Source organism: Diadema setosum, chromosome 7, assembly GCF_964275005.1.
Source record: "Diadema setosum chromosome 7, eeDiaSeto1, whole genome shotgun sequence".
Classification (NCBI taxonomy): Eukaryota; Metazoa; Echinodermata; class Echinoidea; order Diadematoida; family Diadematidae; genus Diadema; species Diadema setosum.
The window spans coordinates 28804322-28825986 of record NC_092691.1 but is presented as its reverse complement, the minus strand read 5'-3'; the positions used below and the strand labels follow the sequence as shown (position 1 = coordinate 28825986).

At 38.2% G+C, this 21665-nt stretch overlaps 2 protein-coding genes across 2 annotated transcripts in view; both read right to left on the bottom strand.

Annotated features, from left to right (window-relative positions):
• The window catches only part of LOC140231167 (centlein-like), a 78656-nt gene that overhangs the window by 6160 nt on the left and 50831 nt on the right, over positions 1-21665 (bottom strand). The window lies entirely within an intron of this gene.
• LOC140230523 (uncharacterized) lies at positions 1407-2914 on the bottom strand. The gene is made up of 2 exons (XM_072310666.1): positions 2752-2914; positions 1407-2218 (listed from the first exon to the last, which is right to left on the bottom strand). The coding sequence occupies exons 1-2, from the start codon at positions 2912-2914 to the stop codon at positions 1407-1409; spliced, it is 975 nt and encodes a 324-aa protein (XP_072166767.1).

Genomic DNA, 21665 nt, shown 5'->3' with positions numbered 1-21665 from the left:
TTTTTTCTTTTTTAAATCATGACCACTTTTTTTCTACCCAATAATGGAATTGGTATACCCCTATGTTAAATATATGCACTAAGTGGTGCCATGAAAAATTATGTTTACTGATATGCCTCGACTTATTATTGAATAAGTTAGACTAAGTCAATTCAGTCACATGTGGTATACGAAGCTCTTTATTATTTACCTGCCTATTTTGACATATCATTTTTCTGTTTTGTTTTGTTTTTTGTTGTTGTTGATATTTAAATCATTTATTGAATTATTTCATTATTGATTTTTTTTTTCTTTATTTTTTTTTTTTGCCAGAAGAATAAATGTTAGTGTCAAGACTTTATACATATACATATACATAATATATATATGTGTGTGTGTGTGTATATATATATACACACACACACACACATAAGCTAGCAGGAATTACCACAAGCCTAGTTATGACAGGTTACATGCAGTGTTTGCTCAAAACTATCATGTATGTATGCATATATATGTATATATATATATATATATATACACACACACACGTATATTTAAATTTGCAATAAGCCTTTATGTCTGCCTGTCTGTACTAATATATGCTTGTTTGTTTGTATGTATGTATTTGGTCTATATCATAATCAAACCATAATAACTACAATATAACTTAACTCCATAATAATATTCAAATCTGGTTGCCTTGTAGCTTGTGAACAACAGAGGTAATTATACAGATGGAAAAGTGCAAAACCATTTGTTTAAAATACACTGTGCAGTGTAAATCTATTCAATTTAGCCATTTGATGTGGAATTGTGTATGGCAAGTGGCAGTGGAGATCTTTTCTTTGATCAGTTGATAATCATTGTCACACACACACACATGCACACACACACATGCATACTGACACAAGGTACTGCTGTATCAAGACAGGGTATAGATTTATCAAAAAGCACACCAAAAACAGTGTTGTTGAAACAACAACAACAAAAAGGATGTCAAACACACAGCACACATACAATGGCACATTTTTCTTGTGTTCATTTACTTCAGAAATAAAAACCCTCACACGAATCACATCACAACGATAAGAACATTAAAACTCACGATCAACATCATAAAAATAGTCAAAGCCAGACCAGACAATAAGGATTCACTGCATCATTCAGTCACACCATATATCAAAACAGGTAAATTCCAACAAAATCTTGGCTTTTCTTCAAACAATCGGGAGCAAGAAGAAAAATTACTAAGTAGATTCGGTATTCAATGCATTCTTTTTTATTATTATTATTTACAATTAGAGCTTCACATTGGAAACATTACAAGGAAATGAGTTCAATTGCAGCATCAAAATTGGACATGTAGACATGTGCGCATTAATTCAAGTGTTCACACAAGGACTGCGATGTGGCATGCCGCTCATTCATTCCTCAGTGGCCAAGACAAGCATCCTGTTGGCGACCCTGAAGAAGCCCTCCAGGTTGGCCACGATGAACTCGAGTCTCTCCATGGCGTGCTCCACGTTGTAGATGCACCTAGGACAAGGCTGGTCCTCTTCACGCAGGTCAGCCACGACGCTCTTGAGTCTCGGCATCAGCTCCAACCCGACGCGGTTCATGTTGACGAGCAGGAAGAGACGAAAGCGCTGCATCGGGTTCAGCCTTGGATCCTCCAATCCCGGTCGCGACTCTTCGGCCGACAGGACGATGTCGTCTAGCAGCTCCTCGTCGACACACTCGTGAGTCTCATCCGTCGACCTCGGTATCACTGGCGGAGACAGGGGCGGAAGATGGAGGAAGCTGGTGTCGTGGGTACCGGTCTGCTGCTGGGCGTTGCCTGGTGTGTTGAGTACAGATGTCGCAGGGAGGTAGGTCTCAACGTCCCCATCGCTCTCTCCAGAGTCTGAGTCACTGTCGTACCCTGAAGATGGCTGCTGCAATCTGTCGGCATGGCTGGGGTCACGAGGATGATACAGCTCGACGAAGGACGGTGGGGTGTCGGTAGAGTAGGACTGGCTGCGAGCATCGGGTGAGTCCGGTACCAGAGCTGAGTCAGTGGTGTCATCACTGGTGCTGGAAGCGGGAACTCCAATAGGCGAAGGCTGGAAGGACGAGTGCAGAACAGGAGAGACCGTGGGGAGGAGCAGCTGATGATCTGCCTGGGCCGGCGTAGATGTCCTGACGTATGAAGGTGGGCTGGACGCTGCTACAGTCAAGGGCGTGTTCGGTATCCTCTCTGCAGAAGTTGAAAAGAACAAAGTAAATAGAAAGATGGCATCAATAATGATAATAATACTTCATTTATAAAGCGCATAATAAGCACATGCTTCTCTATGCGCTGTACAATCCAGATACAACATACAAACAAATATAACATTTAACATAGTGTCATGTCGTATCGGTTTCTCATGATGCTATGAACTGATTTTCCTACATCAAAAGGATGAGCCATTCATGAAATGGTACAAATTCCCACCTAGAAATTGCAAAGAAACATTGTATCTTGCGATTTCATACTAGCCAAATCATTGCTAATTACGCCATTATCTTTAGCATCGACAGCTACTTAGCAGAGATTGTTTGTATTTGACTTATCCATCATCGTCCGTGAAAGTTCAGTGATGTCAAGCAATTATTGCAAGGAATTCTTGAATTGAATTTTTAAAAGTCGTTTGCTTTTACGAAGCGGTCAAAAATCAAGAGATTCTGACAATTGACATAAATCATTACTCGTTCTCATTTTCTTTTCTTTTTTTATTTCATGCTTACCATCGATGATCTCCGCACGGTAATAGCTTCGCCTATTCCAAACTCGCACCTCGGCGCCGGCAGCGAGCTCGCCATGATGACGGATTCGATCACGAGCTACCGACTCCACTTCCCCGTGGAGCCTCGGCGGCTGAAGCCATCGGACGGTGACCAGACCGGACATGGTAGTGAATTATGTCGTAGTTCAAGGTAAGACGATAAGTACGAGTACTTGATATAATCGAGCAAAGATAGCTGATGAGAGGGAGCGAGACACTTGTTGCTGCTAAGGAGGATAATGCGGATTTAACAGATGATTACGGAGACACCCGGGAGTTTATCTTAATCTACTACATCGAGTTCAGCTCCCGGCACGACCTCAAGAAAGTATTGGCCAATCACAGCGCAGCTCTATTCACGGGTAGTTCACACGAACCGCGCAGCGAGGGGAAGATCTGCACCGCTGTCCAAATCTTTTGTTCCCGTTGATGAGCGTTCAGCGCTCGTCACTACGGAGAGCTTTCGCCCATTGAATATTGTTCTTTTTTCGTAAAGAAAGGGAACCGCCAGATGTTGCGACACGACATCCCGATGATCAAAGTAATCTAGCGAGAGTGGCGGACTATGACAGAACAGTAATCTTAGCATTTTCATGAATATGCCTAGGCATGATCTGTTCGCGATGATGAGTTTTGTTGTGTGCATGTGTTACTCGAATTAAACAATCTCACATTAAACAGTTCCGCTTCTGCTAATTATGATATCATGGTTGTTAATTACATATCAAAGATTGTATTGTCGTATTTTGAGGAAGGATTTTAATCATAGCATTATCGCGCTATTAACTATAACAGGGCAGCCCCTTCATGATAAGCAATTGTCTTCCGGAGGTCATCAACGTTATTTCTGCCCTAACATGTTCAAGTGCCCTACACGTCCATTAGCGTGAAGACGAGGCATGTAGTGGGTTAAAGAATATTGATAACGGAGGTGATTCGGGCGGGAATCAAACAATCTCATTCTCAACACAGTCTGTTCAAAAATATAATGTTCCGGAAAAGAAAGTGTTACGCGTTGCCATCACATAGATTTTGTGCAGTACTTAGTATTTGCATTGCAGATCGTCAATTCTCTGCGGGTATGATATCACTGAATTGAATGAACGTCGATATAGCTTCAATTTGCAAACAATATCCACAGTCGTTCCGGCAGTTGTTGCTGTGTGTTGATAATTATAACTGTTGTTGTAATTCTCCGATATCGCAGTTTCTTCAATGACTTATAACTGTTTGTGTGTGTGTGTGTGTGTGTGTGTGTGTGTGTGTGTGTTATATAGCTTTTTGGAAATAAATAAACTAAAAAAAAAAAAAAGAGTACAAATTTACCGGATTTATCGGATTTGGTCATGTCTATAAGCGGCAGAAAATGTACGTTATACATTGTAGCCTGAATAAAATCATCATTAATTTCCTTACGGATATTCCTGTTCAAATGCTGGGCTAGATTATGGTAGACGTCGCTCTGAGTGTATTGCTCGTGACATACTGTTTCAAAAACTGCAATAACCAGGGTTTGTGTCTGTTTTTTCCCCTTTACGTGTCTAATGATTACACCAAACCTATCAATGCGTGACAGCATTTCCTCGTTTTTTTTAACAGCTTGAATAAAATGATGCCGATAAACATGTTGCTGTGCACTGTATAAACACCGTAAGCTGTTTTCTTTGTGTCGTTGTATACGTGCTTGACTGACTTCCGCTGAACATTTGAATTACAGCTTATTACTAACTACTTGAAGATTCTTTAAATTCGCAATTACTAAGCACGATGGGTAAAGAGAACCCGTTACAAATCGGGCATTAAGAGAGAGAAAAGAAACGCATGGGATAACAGTGCGTAATTGTGCTTCTCCCCTAGGGGGAAGAATCTTAGAATCTGATTATTTTCTACTCTCGTTCCCTTTTCCCTCCATTTCCTTCACAAACATTTTGGGCTTGCGTACTATTTTCACTTCACATGAAAAATACTATGCAAGTTTCAAGTGCGGTAACAGATCCAGGTAAAGTTGCGAAAGAGTATTCGAAATGATATATGAACAGAGAGATAGAGAGAGATAACTTGGCAATAGAATTCTTTCGGTTTCATAAATATTTACCGACTGTCGTAAGGATGGACTTTCACACTTACTCCACAATGCAATTATGATGGAAGTGTATTCGTAATTGCGTTTAATGTCGACATATCTTTCACATTGTTGTTTTTGTGACCATATTCGACATCTTCGCGCCCTTTTGCGCAGAGACGGTAAACGTCATCAATATAATTAATTCTTGTTTATTTTTCCTCTTCATTAACATTATACTAGCTGCAAAGCATTATCTTGTACAGACCACGGTATTCATCACCACGCCAAGCCGTGTCCAGATCAACCAGAACGCTACAGGTATCGGGGGATTGTCTCTTTTGTCCGTAGCGATCTCGTGAATGCTGTTTTGTTTGGTCTTGAGATACACAGGAGCCGAAAAGCCTCCGACAAAAGACCATTTTTTTTCGGGAACAACCAGGCCGACGTTTGTCGGTGAGCGCGGGATAGCTATTGAACCTTACGTTCTCCTCAAACTAACTATCCATTGAACGGCTTGCTTCTATTTAGAAGGCATCGTGTGTTGATTGTGCGAAGCGAGCGCGGAACCTATTCAACATCACTTTCATCAACGTCCAACCAATCACAGCGCACCCTGTCATCTTTTCATGCGCGCGCAGTGATCATTACGTGAGCGGGCGGGTGCTTTTCAAAAATCACTTTCATCATCATCTGACTATTCAGTTCAATAGTCTTGTTACCTGAGCGCCATGACCGTCACGTCGCGCACGCGGGTCCAACGTATACGTCACTTCCGTGATTATGAGCCAGCCAATCAGTGTGACTGCTCATCATTCTTTACGTCAAGGCACAAAAAAGTTACGTAAAGCAGCTGGGTGTACCAAGGCCAGATCATGTTGCCAAAACGATCTAACCAGCCAATGAGCGGCGAGTACTGTAGTATCACCCATTCGTAGTGACATAACCGATTTACGGGTCAGTGGCAAATATTACCATGGAAACCATCCCCATCTTGAGATTTTTTCATGGCATTTATCAGCCATTGAGTGTTTTGAGACTAATATAAACTGAACTGAATTAAGAATTTGTTTACGTGACGGGCAAGGCAGCGGTAAATGCACGCTTAAAAACAGGCAGTCGTAGGACAAACGGCTTAAAATCTCTCCCCCCCCCCCCCCGAAAACAAACAATAAAAATCTCACTTTATTGCTTGAATCATACATAAATTGATTGATTGATTGATTGATTGATTGATTGATTGATTGGTGTATAGAATAGTGATGAAAAGTATAATACGTCTTCGACAATTAGAACGAGCTTCGTGGCATGTCGTTCTTCCTAGTTGCCAGCTGCAATTGAGCAAGCTGCTGAGCAATCACGTGGAGAATAAACTAAAGTCTACATTATAAAAACAAGTAATTCTGCATGTTCGTTTCGGAGGTGAGATTTCTCCAAATATCATGTTCGACACGCTGAAGCTTGTAAATTGTTTAATTTGAAAATCAAAGTAGTTCACTGAGATGGAATTTAAAATATATATTTTTTTAATCATCACGATAGGTCCTTTGGGGAATTGAACATTTGTTGAATACGGTATGGCAAAGTGGTAATACATTGCTCAGGTACCAACATATTACGGCGACGAACTCTACGACACGCGACGGCCTGTCGTGCATGATTTATTATATGATAGTCTGTATGAGGTATTGAAATACGCAGCATAGATGCACATTGCACTACTGACGGGCATACTAAAAGTTTCTCGCGAAACTTGCGCTGTCACCCGTCACGGATTATGTCAAAAGTGAAAGCAATAGCGATTATCATAAAGATGATGAAGACGGCGTTAATATATTGCTGACGATGATTCCTGTATGTTCCGTTACAATTCGGTTTCAATTGCTGTCGTTGTTTTTATTTGGAAGTCAAACGGCTGTAATATTGTTAGTTACGATAATGAATAGGATTACAATGACACTAGCCACACAACACACAATGAAAATGATATATTCTTTATCATTATGATATAATTTGATGAATATGACCATGATATTGACGAGAGATAATGTGACGACATTGAAGTGTTAGTGTAGTTGTCAAAGATTTTCATGTTGAATTCTATTTCGTTGATCTTTAAAGGGCTTTATGATGAAACTGGGCTCAAGCCAAATCAATAAAATGAAAGAGGGAAAATGTAATGCTTTAAAGGTCTGCAAAATTGACAATGTGAGCAAGTGTTATACAACACTGAAGATGGCTGTGTTGTGCATTTCTAAGACACATTCCTATCTAGTCATTGCTATTGTGTATTCGTTTATTTTCCTTTTTTTTTCTTTACTGCAATCGTGTGTAAATATTTCATTCATTTTTTTTTGAACGCTGTCAAAATAAAGAGTCTACACCAAGCGGTATTAAATCTAGCTGCTTCACATATTTTAAATCAATGTTTGAGTTGATGGATAAGCGCTGTGTAAATAACTGTGTAAAGTAATTAATCAACAAACGATTTCTCACTGGTCAAAACTTTATAAGTCTGTCCAAACTCTAATAATAAAACTACTGCATATCCACCTACGGCGATTCATTGTAAAAGCAGTATTTACATTTATATATTCAGATCTTTCTTTCTTTCTTTTTGGAAGAAATATGGTCTCGCTAGCTGTTTTTATAAACCGACACTTTGCATCATCTCTGTGCTACACGTCCTATGACGTGATGGTGTGTATTGTTTCTTGTACACGTCCCGTTCTCTAAACATGACCGTTTTCTCTATTTAACTCTGGTACAGCCCAGACCTGCCTTTTGAAAGATTCAGTCATTGCCCATTTACACGAAACAATATTGTTTAAATATCATGAAAAGACGGGACGTTTGTCGGCGAGCGGGGTCTTTTTTGCCTTTCATCATAGGACCACAATAACCAGCCTATCCGGGCACGCTCCTATTCAATATACCCAGTACTGTAGTTCATTGGCGGTGCGCACGCGGTCTTCCTTCAACTTTACCATCATCATAATCAGCCAATCAGAGTACACGCTTTCTCAATAGTGTACAAGAAGTGTCTTGGCGGTGTGTGCGCGGTCATGCTTTCAACTTTTTGTATAGTCATACATATTAAAGCAGTGGTATTCTTTCATAATTATCTGTAGTCATGCGTGCCCACACGTCACTCACGATGTACTGGCTGGTCTATGTCTACTTTGCGTGAGTGACAGGTGATTACTGAAGTCACTGGATTCGCCTGCTCCGCTAAGTATAGCAGATTCATGTAAAAATTGGTACACTAATCATCATTCCCGATATCTCTAATAGAGTGAAATTCAATCAACTCGCAATCATACCCAATATAATTTGGGTACCAACGTGATTAGTAGACACATATACATCACTGTGTTTGAACCGAAAGCAATCGCTTTTCTGCTCTGTTTTTACAAAGAGCACATAAAGCCACTATGTCGAATGGCTAACTGTGCAGGTAGCGTAATGTAAGACTTAAACTAAATATTGTAACGCGTATATCGGATGATATAATTATTTTATGACTGCGTCTAAAACTAGTCCAACATTAGTTATTATGACAACAAACAATGTAACATGAAATACCTAGGTTATGCCTCCTTGATTAAACATGAGACACAAAGGACAGATTGAAAAAAAAAAGAAGTGTTTTTGGGGGGGAGGTGCAAAAGGCTATACGTAAGTGAGTACTGTATAAGGACACTAAAGAATTAGAATTGGTCCGTATATTTCACTTTCAAGAAACAAAATTGAAGGGGAGTTTACCTCAAACATACATATTTGTGGGATTCAGTGAATACAGAAGAAATACAAATACACATTGTTATTATCAGTGAAGATTTGAGGGGGAATCTATTTATCCGTTCAAAAGCTACGAATTTTGAAAATTTAGAATAAGTCATTGATGGTTATGTTATTCCCACTGTCTTCTGAGATCGGTGAAATGCTCTTTCATTCTGTAAAAAAAAAAAATGAATATAACTATGTTGAATTCTCTTCATACTTTCTCTATATCATTGTCCTATACTGTGACAACAGCGATAACAGACTATGGAGTTAGACATGTTAGAGGGGAATGAAACTTATAGATAAGATTATGTGGATTGAGTGAATGTAGCAATATTAGTAGAACAATCAGTGACTGTTGAGGAAAATTGGACAAAACCGTCGCTGGATGAGAAGACAAAACAGTTCGTGATGACACGAACTGTACGAACTTTTTTTTTTCTATGATGAGCACATTAAAACGCCCAGAAAGTTTGCAGGTTATATGTATTTTGTAAGGACATTTTGTTTCTGATTTTTTTGGATAAATTTATGAGGCCTTTATTTATTTTTTTTTTTTTTCTATGGAGAGCGTTGGACCCTTTGTTTGTGTACAGTGGGGGCCTAGGCAGATTACTTTTCTGCTGAGAAGACTGCTCGACGCACAGAGCCGGTCTGGCCAGAAGGTATCTTGTTAGCAAACAATCAGTGGATCAAATAGCCATCCAAGCACAGGCCATCAAATTTTTATTAAAGTTTATGAAGAAAGTGATGAAATATATCAATTTGAAAAAAGAGGGAAAAATAAAATAAAAAGGGATCTGGCGTAAATACTCAATCTTGAGTGATACACGCCATTAAAACCACCACAACAACAACAACACGCAAGTACAAAGATATACAGAAAATTATCTATTTATTTATTATTACGATAACATAAGTCAAACGCTCTTTGTGAGGTCACAAAGTGTTATACTCTTCTCATCGAGCGATGGCTACACCAACATTCTATAAAGAGCATAAATTTTGAACTGGATGTCCGATTTTCCTCAAACTGATCCGATAATATTTCACTGAATCCACATATATACTGGGGTTAATTTTCGTTAACACATACACTCCTCAATAATCACACGTCAATAATATTGCGTATTACAGTGTATACTTCAAAGCATATGAACTGAAGAGTTGCATGATTATAGCTATGTAAATATCGGACCAGCAAAGGGATACATAACATCAAATTATATAAATTTGTTTTCTGATTTCAGGGACCGTATACCTGTATACATCCCGCAAATTTTCGTCAAGTCTGATCAATTAAAAACTTCCGTTAAACGAGCCCTATAGTACACTGCATAGCGTGAAATTTGTGTAATCAATAAAGTCGATCGTGAAAACATCTAGTGGAAAATAAAGGGTCAAAGAAATATAAATCATTTTGGATACGCTATATCACGTCTTCCTAACGGACATGGGCAGTTTTAACAAACACGTGTTTCATGTCCAGTTTTCTGTAACAAGCTCTAAATTCTATAGGAACAAACAAAGCTGAGTGCAGGCGATAGCTCTCGTTACGAAACTCTTTTGAATGGAACAAGCGCTTTGTCGGTATGTGCGGGAACCCTTTCAACGTGACTTTCTATGCGCGGAAACCCTTTCAACTTTGACTATTCAAAAGCGCCGTGAAGATAAAGAAACCCCGCCTCCTACTCATGGTATAGAAAGATACAAGGTCTATTCAGATTTGCATGTTGGGAGCAGTACATACACTTTTGACTTACGCTTTTATCTTAATAGGCCATTCAAAGTGCACCTTTATTTGTCACTTGTATATTTCCGACATGGGAAAGCGTAAAATGATTAAATAAAGTAATCCATACCGTTTGATTTGATACACAGGAAGCGGAAGGCAGGAAGACTAAAACTCAGAATAGGGCGAAACAACTAAACGTAGATATCACTCTGGTAAACTATCGTTTTCTCTGACAGGTTTCATTTTTGGTGGATTCCATATGAATACGCTATATAACGGTTATTTGATAACTGCTCGTTAGGGCATAACGGTGATTCACTATATTGATATTTGAAACAATAATGAATGTACAGTACGCAATCATCGATGAGTAGCGATCGAATTAGCGATCGAAAGATTAAAATCTTGGCCTCGTCCTCACCCAAAGATTTTATGTCATGAATTGTGATCCCGAGACATAACTATGTTTTTATGTCATTTATTTTGAGTCGCTCAGTTTGGTAAGGTGTGTCTACATTTTGTATTTATACAGATATGAATGTTTGCCGATACACTGACGAATAGAGGTGTTGCCATTTCTGCTATAAGTCATTATTCACTATCATGAATGCCATGCACGTAACACAACAGCAACAGCAACAAAATTCCACATTGTGCATTCGATCTCGCAACCACATACATGACTGAAAATAATAATGTACGGAATAAACAGAAAAAAGCACGAGTAAACAAATAAACACACAACATACAATGTACAAAGAATAAACAGTAAATGACATAGCGACAGAACGCAATATGAATGTGATTTCGGGTAAAGGCGCCACTGATAGAACCTAGAGTAAAGTAGTTCCCTGTTCCCATCACATGATACAACTGTATCAAAGTTTGATTTTGTTTATTTCGCTGAAGTACTTGCCGGTATACCGGTTTTTGTCATCTGCTTAGTCGGGAAAATCATGCTTTGTGCAGTTTGCCAAAGGGCTGGCTGACAGAGACCAATTGCTGATAAAGAATGGTTTCGCGCAAAATAAATGAATGTAGAAATTAAAAGATCCAGCCAAGTCGTATCATGATTACAGCCCATGTTTAAATAACATACAAGAAAGCGCGCATTGGTGCCTATACTATTGCTTATAATCGAGTTTCAAAAGCTCGCATGCAAATATCGAGGCTACTGTCACTGAACACTAGAAACAATTACACAAATGGCAAGGTAATCGAAATGTTCATTTACGGTTGGTTGAACTGGTAGATTGCATGTTCCCGATGATAAAGACAAACACTGTTGGTCATTATCATGAGATTTCAACGTCCTATGTGCCTTCGATGTCGGCAATGTGCAATATTATGCGCCAATTATGCACATATACACTGTAATTAATTTCTCTGTTTGGACTATAATAGGATCAAAAAGACAGATGATTTTCATCTTTATCACCTTCAGTAATGACTGTTCGTTTATTCCCTTTTTAATGATCTTTGAAAACTGATCACGACTAATAATCAGAACAATCTAAAGTTTATTTGATATATGTGCATTATGCCTTCACATCTTTTAAAATATACAATTACAAAATTCAACATGTTATTGATATGTGAATATGAAGGGAATACAAAATATCTCAAAACTTATATCATGTATATCCTGGTAGAATCATAACTGGTGTGCAGATCGAATTATCACATAGATGGAAACAAGGTCAGATGACATATTATCATCTGACACAAGAAATCGGTTTAATTTGCCTTGAAAAGGACCTAAACTGATGAGGTGTAGCCAGTTCACTCTGTCGTCTAAAGGGTTTCTAACAAAAAGAGCGATTGACGGGCGCATAGTACTTTACGACCCCTGATTTCGTGGGGATCGAAGTTTTCCTTCTGATCGCATCCCGAATCGAAGGAATGGCAATTAAGGCGTATAAGTTAGGAAGAAACCTTCCTGGTAACTAGTTCTGAGCTTTATCCCTGTTAGTCCCGCACAGCAAATAACAACAGCATGTTGCCCCTTTTTACATTATCATACCTGATACGGTTGTTACCATTTACGTATATTTTTAAGTAGGCGTACATGAAAGATTTTTTAATCATTTTATGTCGGGAACTAAATTTTCTCAGAATGATATCCTAATAGCGCAATCTCACATCGTGGATCTAAAGCATTCTATACATCCTGTTTTCGTCTTTTATTTTCATTTTGCCTGCTATAGATGATCTTCTTTATCGTTGCATTTGCCGTAAGGAAATCCAAACTTTTTAATCATATTTCCCTGTAAACAATTAATTATTCTGAAAAACCATAGATCAGTACGTGTTGTCTTCATTAATTCCGCATAAGGATGCAAGTTCCGTACATTTTGTTTCTTTTTTTTTTCAACGGACGTGGATACTTTATTCCATTGGGGATAGGCCGTTTCCGTTCCAAAGAGTCACGCCTTACCATGGAGCTATAATAGTGTGGTAACTCCCTAATAACTCCTTTGTCCAACTAACAATACATTCTCCAAACGTCCGTAACTTTCATGAATGGAATGGGTGTTTTGTTGGCGTGTGCGCGGCAACCTTTTCAACGTTTAATCATGACCAGCCAATCAGAAAGCGCCGTCTTGAAGTTCCGCATTAAGGCACAATCAACCTTTATGCAGGAGCCGGTCCCATTCAACCTTCACTTTCATCATGGCCAGCCAATCAGAGCGCACTCTTATTTGTCACTGATCTTTCCGACATGTCAACGCCGCGAAGTGGAGTGAGGTATAATGGTGAACTTTTACTCCATTGATAACTACACTACCAAGTGATTATTCAATAGTCTCCTGACTAGATTCACGGGAAATGGCGTCTGTTATGAACAGTTATCGACAACGTTGTTTGAATTAAAGAAATTTAAAGAAAATAACAGAACAGAGAGAACTAATGACACATAACAGAAAACCAACTGTAAACTCATTAGCTCTTTACCAATATAAGGGTGGAACACACCATGGGATGATTAATTATCCTAAACGTAGACATCATTGTGGAGCACTCACGGTCGATTTTCTGCTACAGGTTTTTGAGATCGCAACCTGAATACGCGCTCGTGAATGCAATTTGCAACTATGTATATAGTAAAGTGATATATCATATTACTGATAACATAGTCCTGCACTCCCACATGCAAAATTCTGTTCTAAGGCATTTCTACTCGGTCAGCTCACCTTGAAAATATTGTGGTCTTCATCTGTAATTCGGGTTGCGGAGAAATAGCAAACATATGAACACCCCCTTCGTATTTTCAATTAATGAATGACAGAAGTGTTCATACGATTTATTTCATACAATTATAATCATGCCGTATACAGCTGTACCAATCTATTTACACACATTATCAGACAAGAACACGAAATAACAAGAATACTCCAACGTACTCCAACGCCCGACTGAATGAACAAAGAGAATGAATGTATTAATAAACATCGATAAGTTCATACGATTAGGAGTGATAGAGGTAAAGAAACGAGTGATTGAGGTAGTTATACCACTTCTGATACCACGGTTGGATTCCCCAATTCCCCATCCCCGCTACAATAATCAATGGGTATTGTCATCTGCGCAGAAACTCGCGCTTTGTGCTGTCAGCCAAAGAGCAAATTTTCAGTGTTCTTTATCTGAAACAGTTACAGCACTTCAAATAAATGAATAGAAGCCTGTTCTAGCGGGATATAGGGAATGATCGAGCTACACATTCATATACTGTTTAATCGTGTTCAAATGTATTCACACATCACTGTCGACAAATTGATGCTGCAAACACACCTTGGCAAAATAGTGTTAGTGATAGACCGGCGTATAGCAGAATACATGTATTCAACTTGTATTCATGCCTTCGTAAAACAGATTGTTACTTATAACCAGAAAGCTTACTGGAGGTTTGCAACAACCAATCCATAACACTGTATTAAGTGCAATTCAAATATGTATTGAAATTCATTGATTGTGTACTGATGGATTTAATATCTTGTTAGCAGGTCTCTAGATGAAAATATCACTTGATTTCGACACCGGTAAAAAGTGCCCTAAAGTGTACATTGAAATGTTAATATGGAGAATACTAACACTAAATATTACATTAATAATGTCTTAACATACCGAGGGAACGAAGTATTCTTTCACTGTATACATTAAGCTTGCTGACTGTACAGTGATGTTGATAACGGCGTCATGGTTTAAACGCGTTAAATATCCCTGAATGTATTAAGTGTAGCATTTTATCTGTGTTCTAATAAACTGAAATATGTATAAGAACAGACATATAAACAAACACGGACTAGAAAGAATCGAAATCATGCGTGCATCATCATGTGACACAAGTATGAATACGGGAAGATTTCGTTGTTTTGTGTGTGTGTGTGTTTGTGTGTGTATGTATGTGTGTGTGTGTGTGTGTGTTTGTGTGTTTACAGAAATCTATATTCATTTGGGCTGTTGATTGTTTTCTCTCGCTTTTTACGTTAGTTGATTTGACTTCGTGGAGATAATTAAACTTAAGATGTCATATATTATATTATGATGAATGTTTGCAAAAGTATACCTCCGATAAATACGTCAGAATACATACATCGTCCACTGACTAGAGGCAGAGGTTTATTTCACTAACAAAACGACCACTTGAAATAAGGAAAGCCCAATCATAATCAAAGAACAAGTTTCATTGGGTAGCCCATTCACTCTTACGTCTAACGGAATTCTACTAACAGAGAACGATTGACAGTCGTACAATAATTCACAACTTTTGGTTTTGTTTTTATAAACCGACACTTTGCATCATCTCTGTGCTACACGTCCTATGACGTGATGGTGTGTATTGTTTCCTGTACACGTCCCGTTCTCTAAACACGACCGTTTTCTCTATTTAATTCTGGTACAGCCCAGACCTGCCTTTTGAAAGATTCAGTCATTGCCCATTTACACGAAACAATATTGTTTAAATATCATGAAAAGACGGGACGTTTGACGGCGAGCGGGGTCTTTTTTTCCCTTTCATCATAGGACCACAATAACCAGCCTATCCGGGCACGCTCCTATTCAATATACCCAGTACTGTAATTCATTGGCGGTGCGCACGCGGTCTTCCTTCAACTTTACCATCATCATAATCAGCCAATCAGAGTACACGGTTTTTCAATAGTGTATACAAGAGGTGGCGTGGCGGTGTACGCGCGGTCCTGCTTTCAACTTTTTATATACCGTAATCGTAAGTAGTGGTATTCTTTCACAATTATCTGTAGTCATACCCAAACGTCACTCACGATGTACTGCCTGGTCCACGTTTACTTTGCTTGAGTGACAGGTGTTTACGTAAGTCATTGGATTCGACCGCTCTCCTGAAGTATAACAGATTAACGTCAAAATTGGTACACCGTATTATTTCCGATATCTCTAATAGAGGAAAATGCTATCTACTCACATTCACGTTACTGAATGCCAATATGATTAGTAGACACAGACACATCACTATATTTGAACCGATAACACTCGCTTTTTCCCTCTCTTTTACAAACAGCACATAAAAACACTATATGTCGAAGGACTTACAGCTCAGGTAGCGTTATGTAAGACTTATGAAATTATTGTAACGCGTATATCGGATGATATATTTCATGATCAACATTTGTTATTATGCCGATAAGCTATGTAACATGGAAAGCCTAGGTTGCCTCCTTGATTAAGCAAGAGACACAAGGGACAGATTTTTTTTTTTTTTTTTTGGGGGGGGGGGGGGTGCAAAGACTATACACACGGAAGCAGTGTATAGCGAGACTAAAGAATTAGAATTGGTCCACACATTTCACTTTCAGAAAAACAAAACTGAAAGGGAGTTTTCCTCAAACATACATATTTGTGGAATTCAATGAATACCGAAGAAATAGAAATACACAATGTTATCATCAGTGAAGATTTGACGGGGAATCTGTTATCCGTTCAAAAGCTACGAATTTTGAAAAATTAGAATAAGTCATTGAGGATTATGTTATTCCCACTGTCTTCTGAGAGTGGAAACATGCTTTTTCATTCTGTTAAAAAAATAAAAAATAAAAAATGAATAGAATTATGGTGAATTCTCTTCATACTTCCTCTTATATCATTGTTCTACACTACAGCGATAACAGTCCATTGAGTTAGACATGTTAGAGGGGAATGAAACTTAAATATGTAGATTGAGTGAATGCAGCAATATTAGTACAACATAATCAGCGACTTTTGAGGAAAATTGGACAAAGTTTCGGCGCAGCCTTCGCTGGATGCGAAGAAAACTGCAGTTTGTGATGTCACGTATGCACAACGATATAGAGAAAATTCTTTGGTTTAATTACTTAAAATTAATTATTTGTTTTAATGAAAAATACACAGTACCTCATGTTTGTTATTTACATATGTTAGGGATAATACTATTCACACTGTTTTCTGAAAGAGATAAGTCAAATGCTCTTTCATTATGCCAGAAAAGTCAAAATATGTTGAATTTTCTTTATATTTTGGTTATATCGTTGTACATCTGTGAGGTCACAAAGTGTTACAGTCTTCTCATCGATCGATGGCTGCACCAAAATTCTTAAATTCATAACTTTAGAACAGGATGTCCGATTTTCCTCAAACTGACCCGATAATATTTAACTGAATCCACATAATTTAAAGTTAATTTTCGTTAAAACATACACTCCTCAATAAGCCTATATGAATACGTCAATAATCTTGCCTATAGCGTATCTACACGTACTTCATAGTATATACACCGGAGAATTGGCATGATCATAGCTAAGTAAATATCAGACCAGTAACATAACATAATTTTTTTTTTCGATTCGTTTTCTGATCTCTGATGGGACTGTTTACAATCCCGCAAGTTTTCGTCATGTCCGATTGATGCAAAACTTCCGTTACACGTATCCTGACATATCGGTAGGTCCTATTACTGTAATACCGCAAAGTTGCATAATCAATATATTCGTTCATGAAAAGTCATTAAATCTCAAGAAACACGTATCTCATGTGGCCTTTTTTTATCAAGCTCTAAATTCTACTGTAACAAACAACGCTCAGCGTATACAATAGCTCTCTCTACGAAACATAATGGTGCGAGCGCTTTGCCGTTGCGCACGGTAACCCATTCAACTTGACTTTCTTCTCGAAGCAATTAAAAACTCCGTGCTATGAAGATAATAGAAACACCGCCCCCTATTCATGGTAGACTATAGAAAGATACACTGTCCATTCATCCGTACGTGTGGGAGCAGTTCCTTTTCGACCTTCACTTTTCATCTTAACCATCCATTCAAAGTGCACTTTTAGCTGTCACTTCTTTGACAATTAAATTAAAGACAATTAAATCCGGAATTCCACACTGGTTTAATAAATCGGAAAAGTATATCCTTTGCAGCAAAAATGACAGCATGCTGCCCCGTTAGCATCCACACGCTTGTTACGGTTAATATTTTTTCTACGTATACTTTGAAACATTGTTGTTGTTTTCCCCTCGGGATCTAAAAACAGACAGACATTCACAATTTATGGCAGATATTGCATGTTCTTTCTAGGCTTTGATCATTTGAAGAAAACTAAATCAGACAATATCGAAATAAACACTCATTTCATTCAAAATAATGTCTTCCACTGCTTCTGAAAATGATATACGCACTTTTAAAAATACTACAAGACATACTCATTTTCTCAGAATATCCAAGCGTAAGCCCACTGGTTTCAAATTTGAACAATGCTGTATGCTGTGGATTATCATTCTGTCTATGTCTTTGCCTTTTTATCTTTATTTCTTTTGTCTTTTTGTCATGGTCTACACTCTTTATCACATTTTCCGTAAAGAAACACGAATACTTATATCTTGTTTCCCTGTAATCAATTCTGCAAGAAAAGAGATCTGTGGTAGACTTCATTCGGCTTATTATCAGAATGCAAGGTGTGCCTTTGTAATCTTTCGTATAGAGAACGTGTGGATTTTTTTTTTCTTCCCCAAGTCCGGTTTCTGTTCAAAATAATCACGTCTTACCAAGGAGTTATAATATAATGGCGCGTAATAACTCCTTGATAAATCTATGATATAACTAACAATGCATTCTCAAAACATCCAACTGTCCAAACTTTCATGAATACAACGACTGTCTTGTCAGCATGAGCGCGGGAACCTATTCAACTTCACTTTCATCACGAGTAGCCAATCAGAAAGCACCGTCTATTCATTAGTATAGAAAGGTATGCGGGAGCGGGTCCCATTCAATTCCCACTTTCATCATGGCCAGCTAATCAGAGAGCGCTCTTAGATGTAACTGATGTTTCCGACATAATGCCGTGAAGTGGAGTATACGGTAATGATGGTGAATAAGGTGGCTATTCCCATAAACTCTATACCACTAAGTGATTATTCAACAGTTTACCCTTTGACTAGATTCACAGGAAACAGCCAAATATGGCCACTTACCAATAAATAATACTAGTAATGTTGTTTATCGAAGAAATGAACAGAAAATAACGGAACTGAGAGAAACCACAATGTAGAGAACTAAGTGTAAACCTTAGCTCTTATACAGGATTGGAACACAGAATGTGATCAAATTAGCCTTAACGTAGACAGGTTATAAGATTGCCACCTGAACACGCTCTCCTGAACGAAATTCGTAACTCGTACTTAAGTGATATATCACATTATTGATGACATACCGGTAAACAATCACTGGATGTACCGCACACACTCCCATCGAACGAAACATACAAATTATTGTGCCCATTTTTAAACTATCAGTTATCAGATATTTGGGTTGGGAAGGAATGGCACACATCTTAATACCCTCCTCAGGTCTTTTCATCAAATACAAGACATAATAGTTGACATAGTTCATTTCATATCACTATGTCGTATAGCTGTAGATTCTGTATGTGCGGGAGTGGAGCGGTTCCACACTGTTAGATCACGTAGATTCTGTAAGACGTTGGTTCATATCTTGTCAAGCATGGTCCACTTTATTGGAAAGGCCAAGATAGCAATTCACATAAGATACTGAAACTCTAAATACGTTTGAACGGTCAATTACGATGTAGGGGTAAATGTGGAAAGTAACTAGCAAACAATCATCAAGAAAAAAAAAACAACCCACACACACATCATGAGTAAACGAATAAACAAAAACAAGGAATAACGAGAGATAAATATGGGAATTAATAGATTAATATACATCGATGGGATGACCAGTTAATACAATTAAGAGTGAATAGATGTAAACAAGTGTGTGTTCGAGGTAGTTACACCATTTCCGATACCACGGTTGGATTCCCAAATCCCCGTTCCCGCTAGAAAAGTTGATGGGTATTGTCATCTGCGCAGTCAGACACTCGCGCTTTGTGCTGTCTGCCTAGGAGCTGGCTCTCAGAGTGGTGTTAATACAGAAACAGAAACGTTACATGAATAGAAGCCTGTTCTAGCGGGACACGGGAATGGGATCGAATTACACATTCATCTCCTGTTGGCAGGTGCTAAGATGAAAATATCAATCAACTGAAATAACTATATGCCATATTCCACGTAAATGAGGGGAGGGGTGCAGTCACTTTACACTATATAACATGTCATAACCTACTGAGGGATAAATGTTCACTGGCATTGTTAACGGTTTACTGTTGATAAGACATTACGATTCAAAAGCGCTACATACAATGTAATTATCCCGGAACGTTTTACCGTATACAGGGTTGTATTTTTGGTCTAGTAGAGTGAAATATGAACCAACAACAAGAATGGTTTCTGCCAAGACGGGTAGAAGCAGAGCAAAGCAACAAACATTAAAAAAAAAAAGAACTCGAAGAAAAAAAAATCGAAATCATGTTGCGTGCATAACGTATAGCACAAGTCAATACGAATACGGGAACACTTTTTGTTACCAGGAATCTACAAATTTGGGCTAGTAATTTCTTTTCTTTCAAGCTACGTAAGTTGATTTGAATTTCTGGAAATACTTAAAATGTCATGTATGTATGACGTATTATTGCAAAAATATCTCCGATAAATGCGTCTGAACAAAATATCGTAAAGTGATCACGGGTTGATTTCACTAACAAAATGATCACTGATAATTCGGAAGGTGTGATTATCACTGAAATGACATATCGCATTCCGATACATTGATTCTGGACAATTCTGTAATTTGTTCTTATGCAAAGAACGAATATCATTAGGACTTTAAGTGACCCATTCACTCTTAACGCATAACGGTATATTCTAACAAGAAAAGTGGTTGGCGGTAGCGTAATACTTCTTGACTTTTGACTTCCCGTCAAGTTCGTGTGTCGTTATTGCTATTGTATGGCCAAGAATCACCTTTGGGGTGCATTCTCGAGATTGGCTTTCTTCGTCTGTAATTCAGATGACACAACAGCTGTATCAGATAATAGTTTATAATAGGCTGAGTGAGGTAAACGATCAAATATTGCATCGATGACAGCTCTTGAAAAAGCACTTCTTTCCGTCTTTCTTTTTTTTTCTCCGAAGACTTTACAGTTAGTACACTCGCAGAAAACTGCATTAGCACAGTTTTAGGTATGAATCTATTCATTGTACACGGACTCGGGACAAGGTATTTTAAGTTCTCTTTAGGTTTTCTTTTAAGCAAACAAACCCAATGTCGAGATAATTAATATTAATGACGATAATACGACAAACTGATCAATCTTCTAAAGTGATCTGGATGTACCTTTCAAGTCGGTAATGCGGAGGATGGTAGCGTTCGCATGTTAGTATTTGGGATAAAGCAAGTATCAACCTGATATACCTGGTTTCATGGGGCACTTTTTGTCAAGAACTTTAAAATGTGTATTTTCATCCTTTCGTATCTTTCTAATCACCATGGAAAGAGAGATAACGGAAACAAAATAAAAGCGCGACGCAAAAGTAGTTTTGCTGATGAAACGTACACACGGACACATGGAGCAGCTCGCTAGTATTAACATAACTACATCAAGACAACTGCTATTTTGCAAGTAAGAGTAATGCGTTTGTAAGTTCCGTACGCGTTTGAAACGACAGTAACAGTACTGATAGCCAAAATCTTTCATCATTTCTGATTAATCTTGACTGAAGGAATCACTTCATAATATGTTCGCGAGTTAGTGGTGGCTTGATATTAACAATATTACAATCTCCCGCTGGCACCCGCTAAAGTCTTGATAGCTTGTCAATCAAAACGTGACAGCTGACATATACCTGAAGGAGGGGCGGAAATCACAGCTATTGTTTAGCGAGGTACAGAGAGAGTCA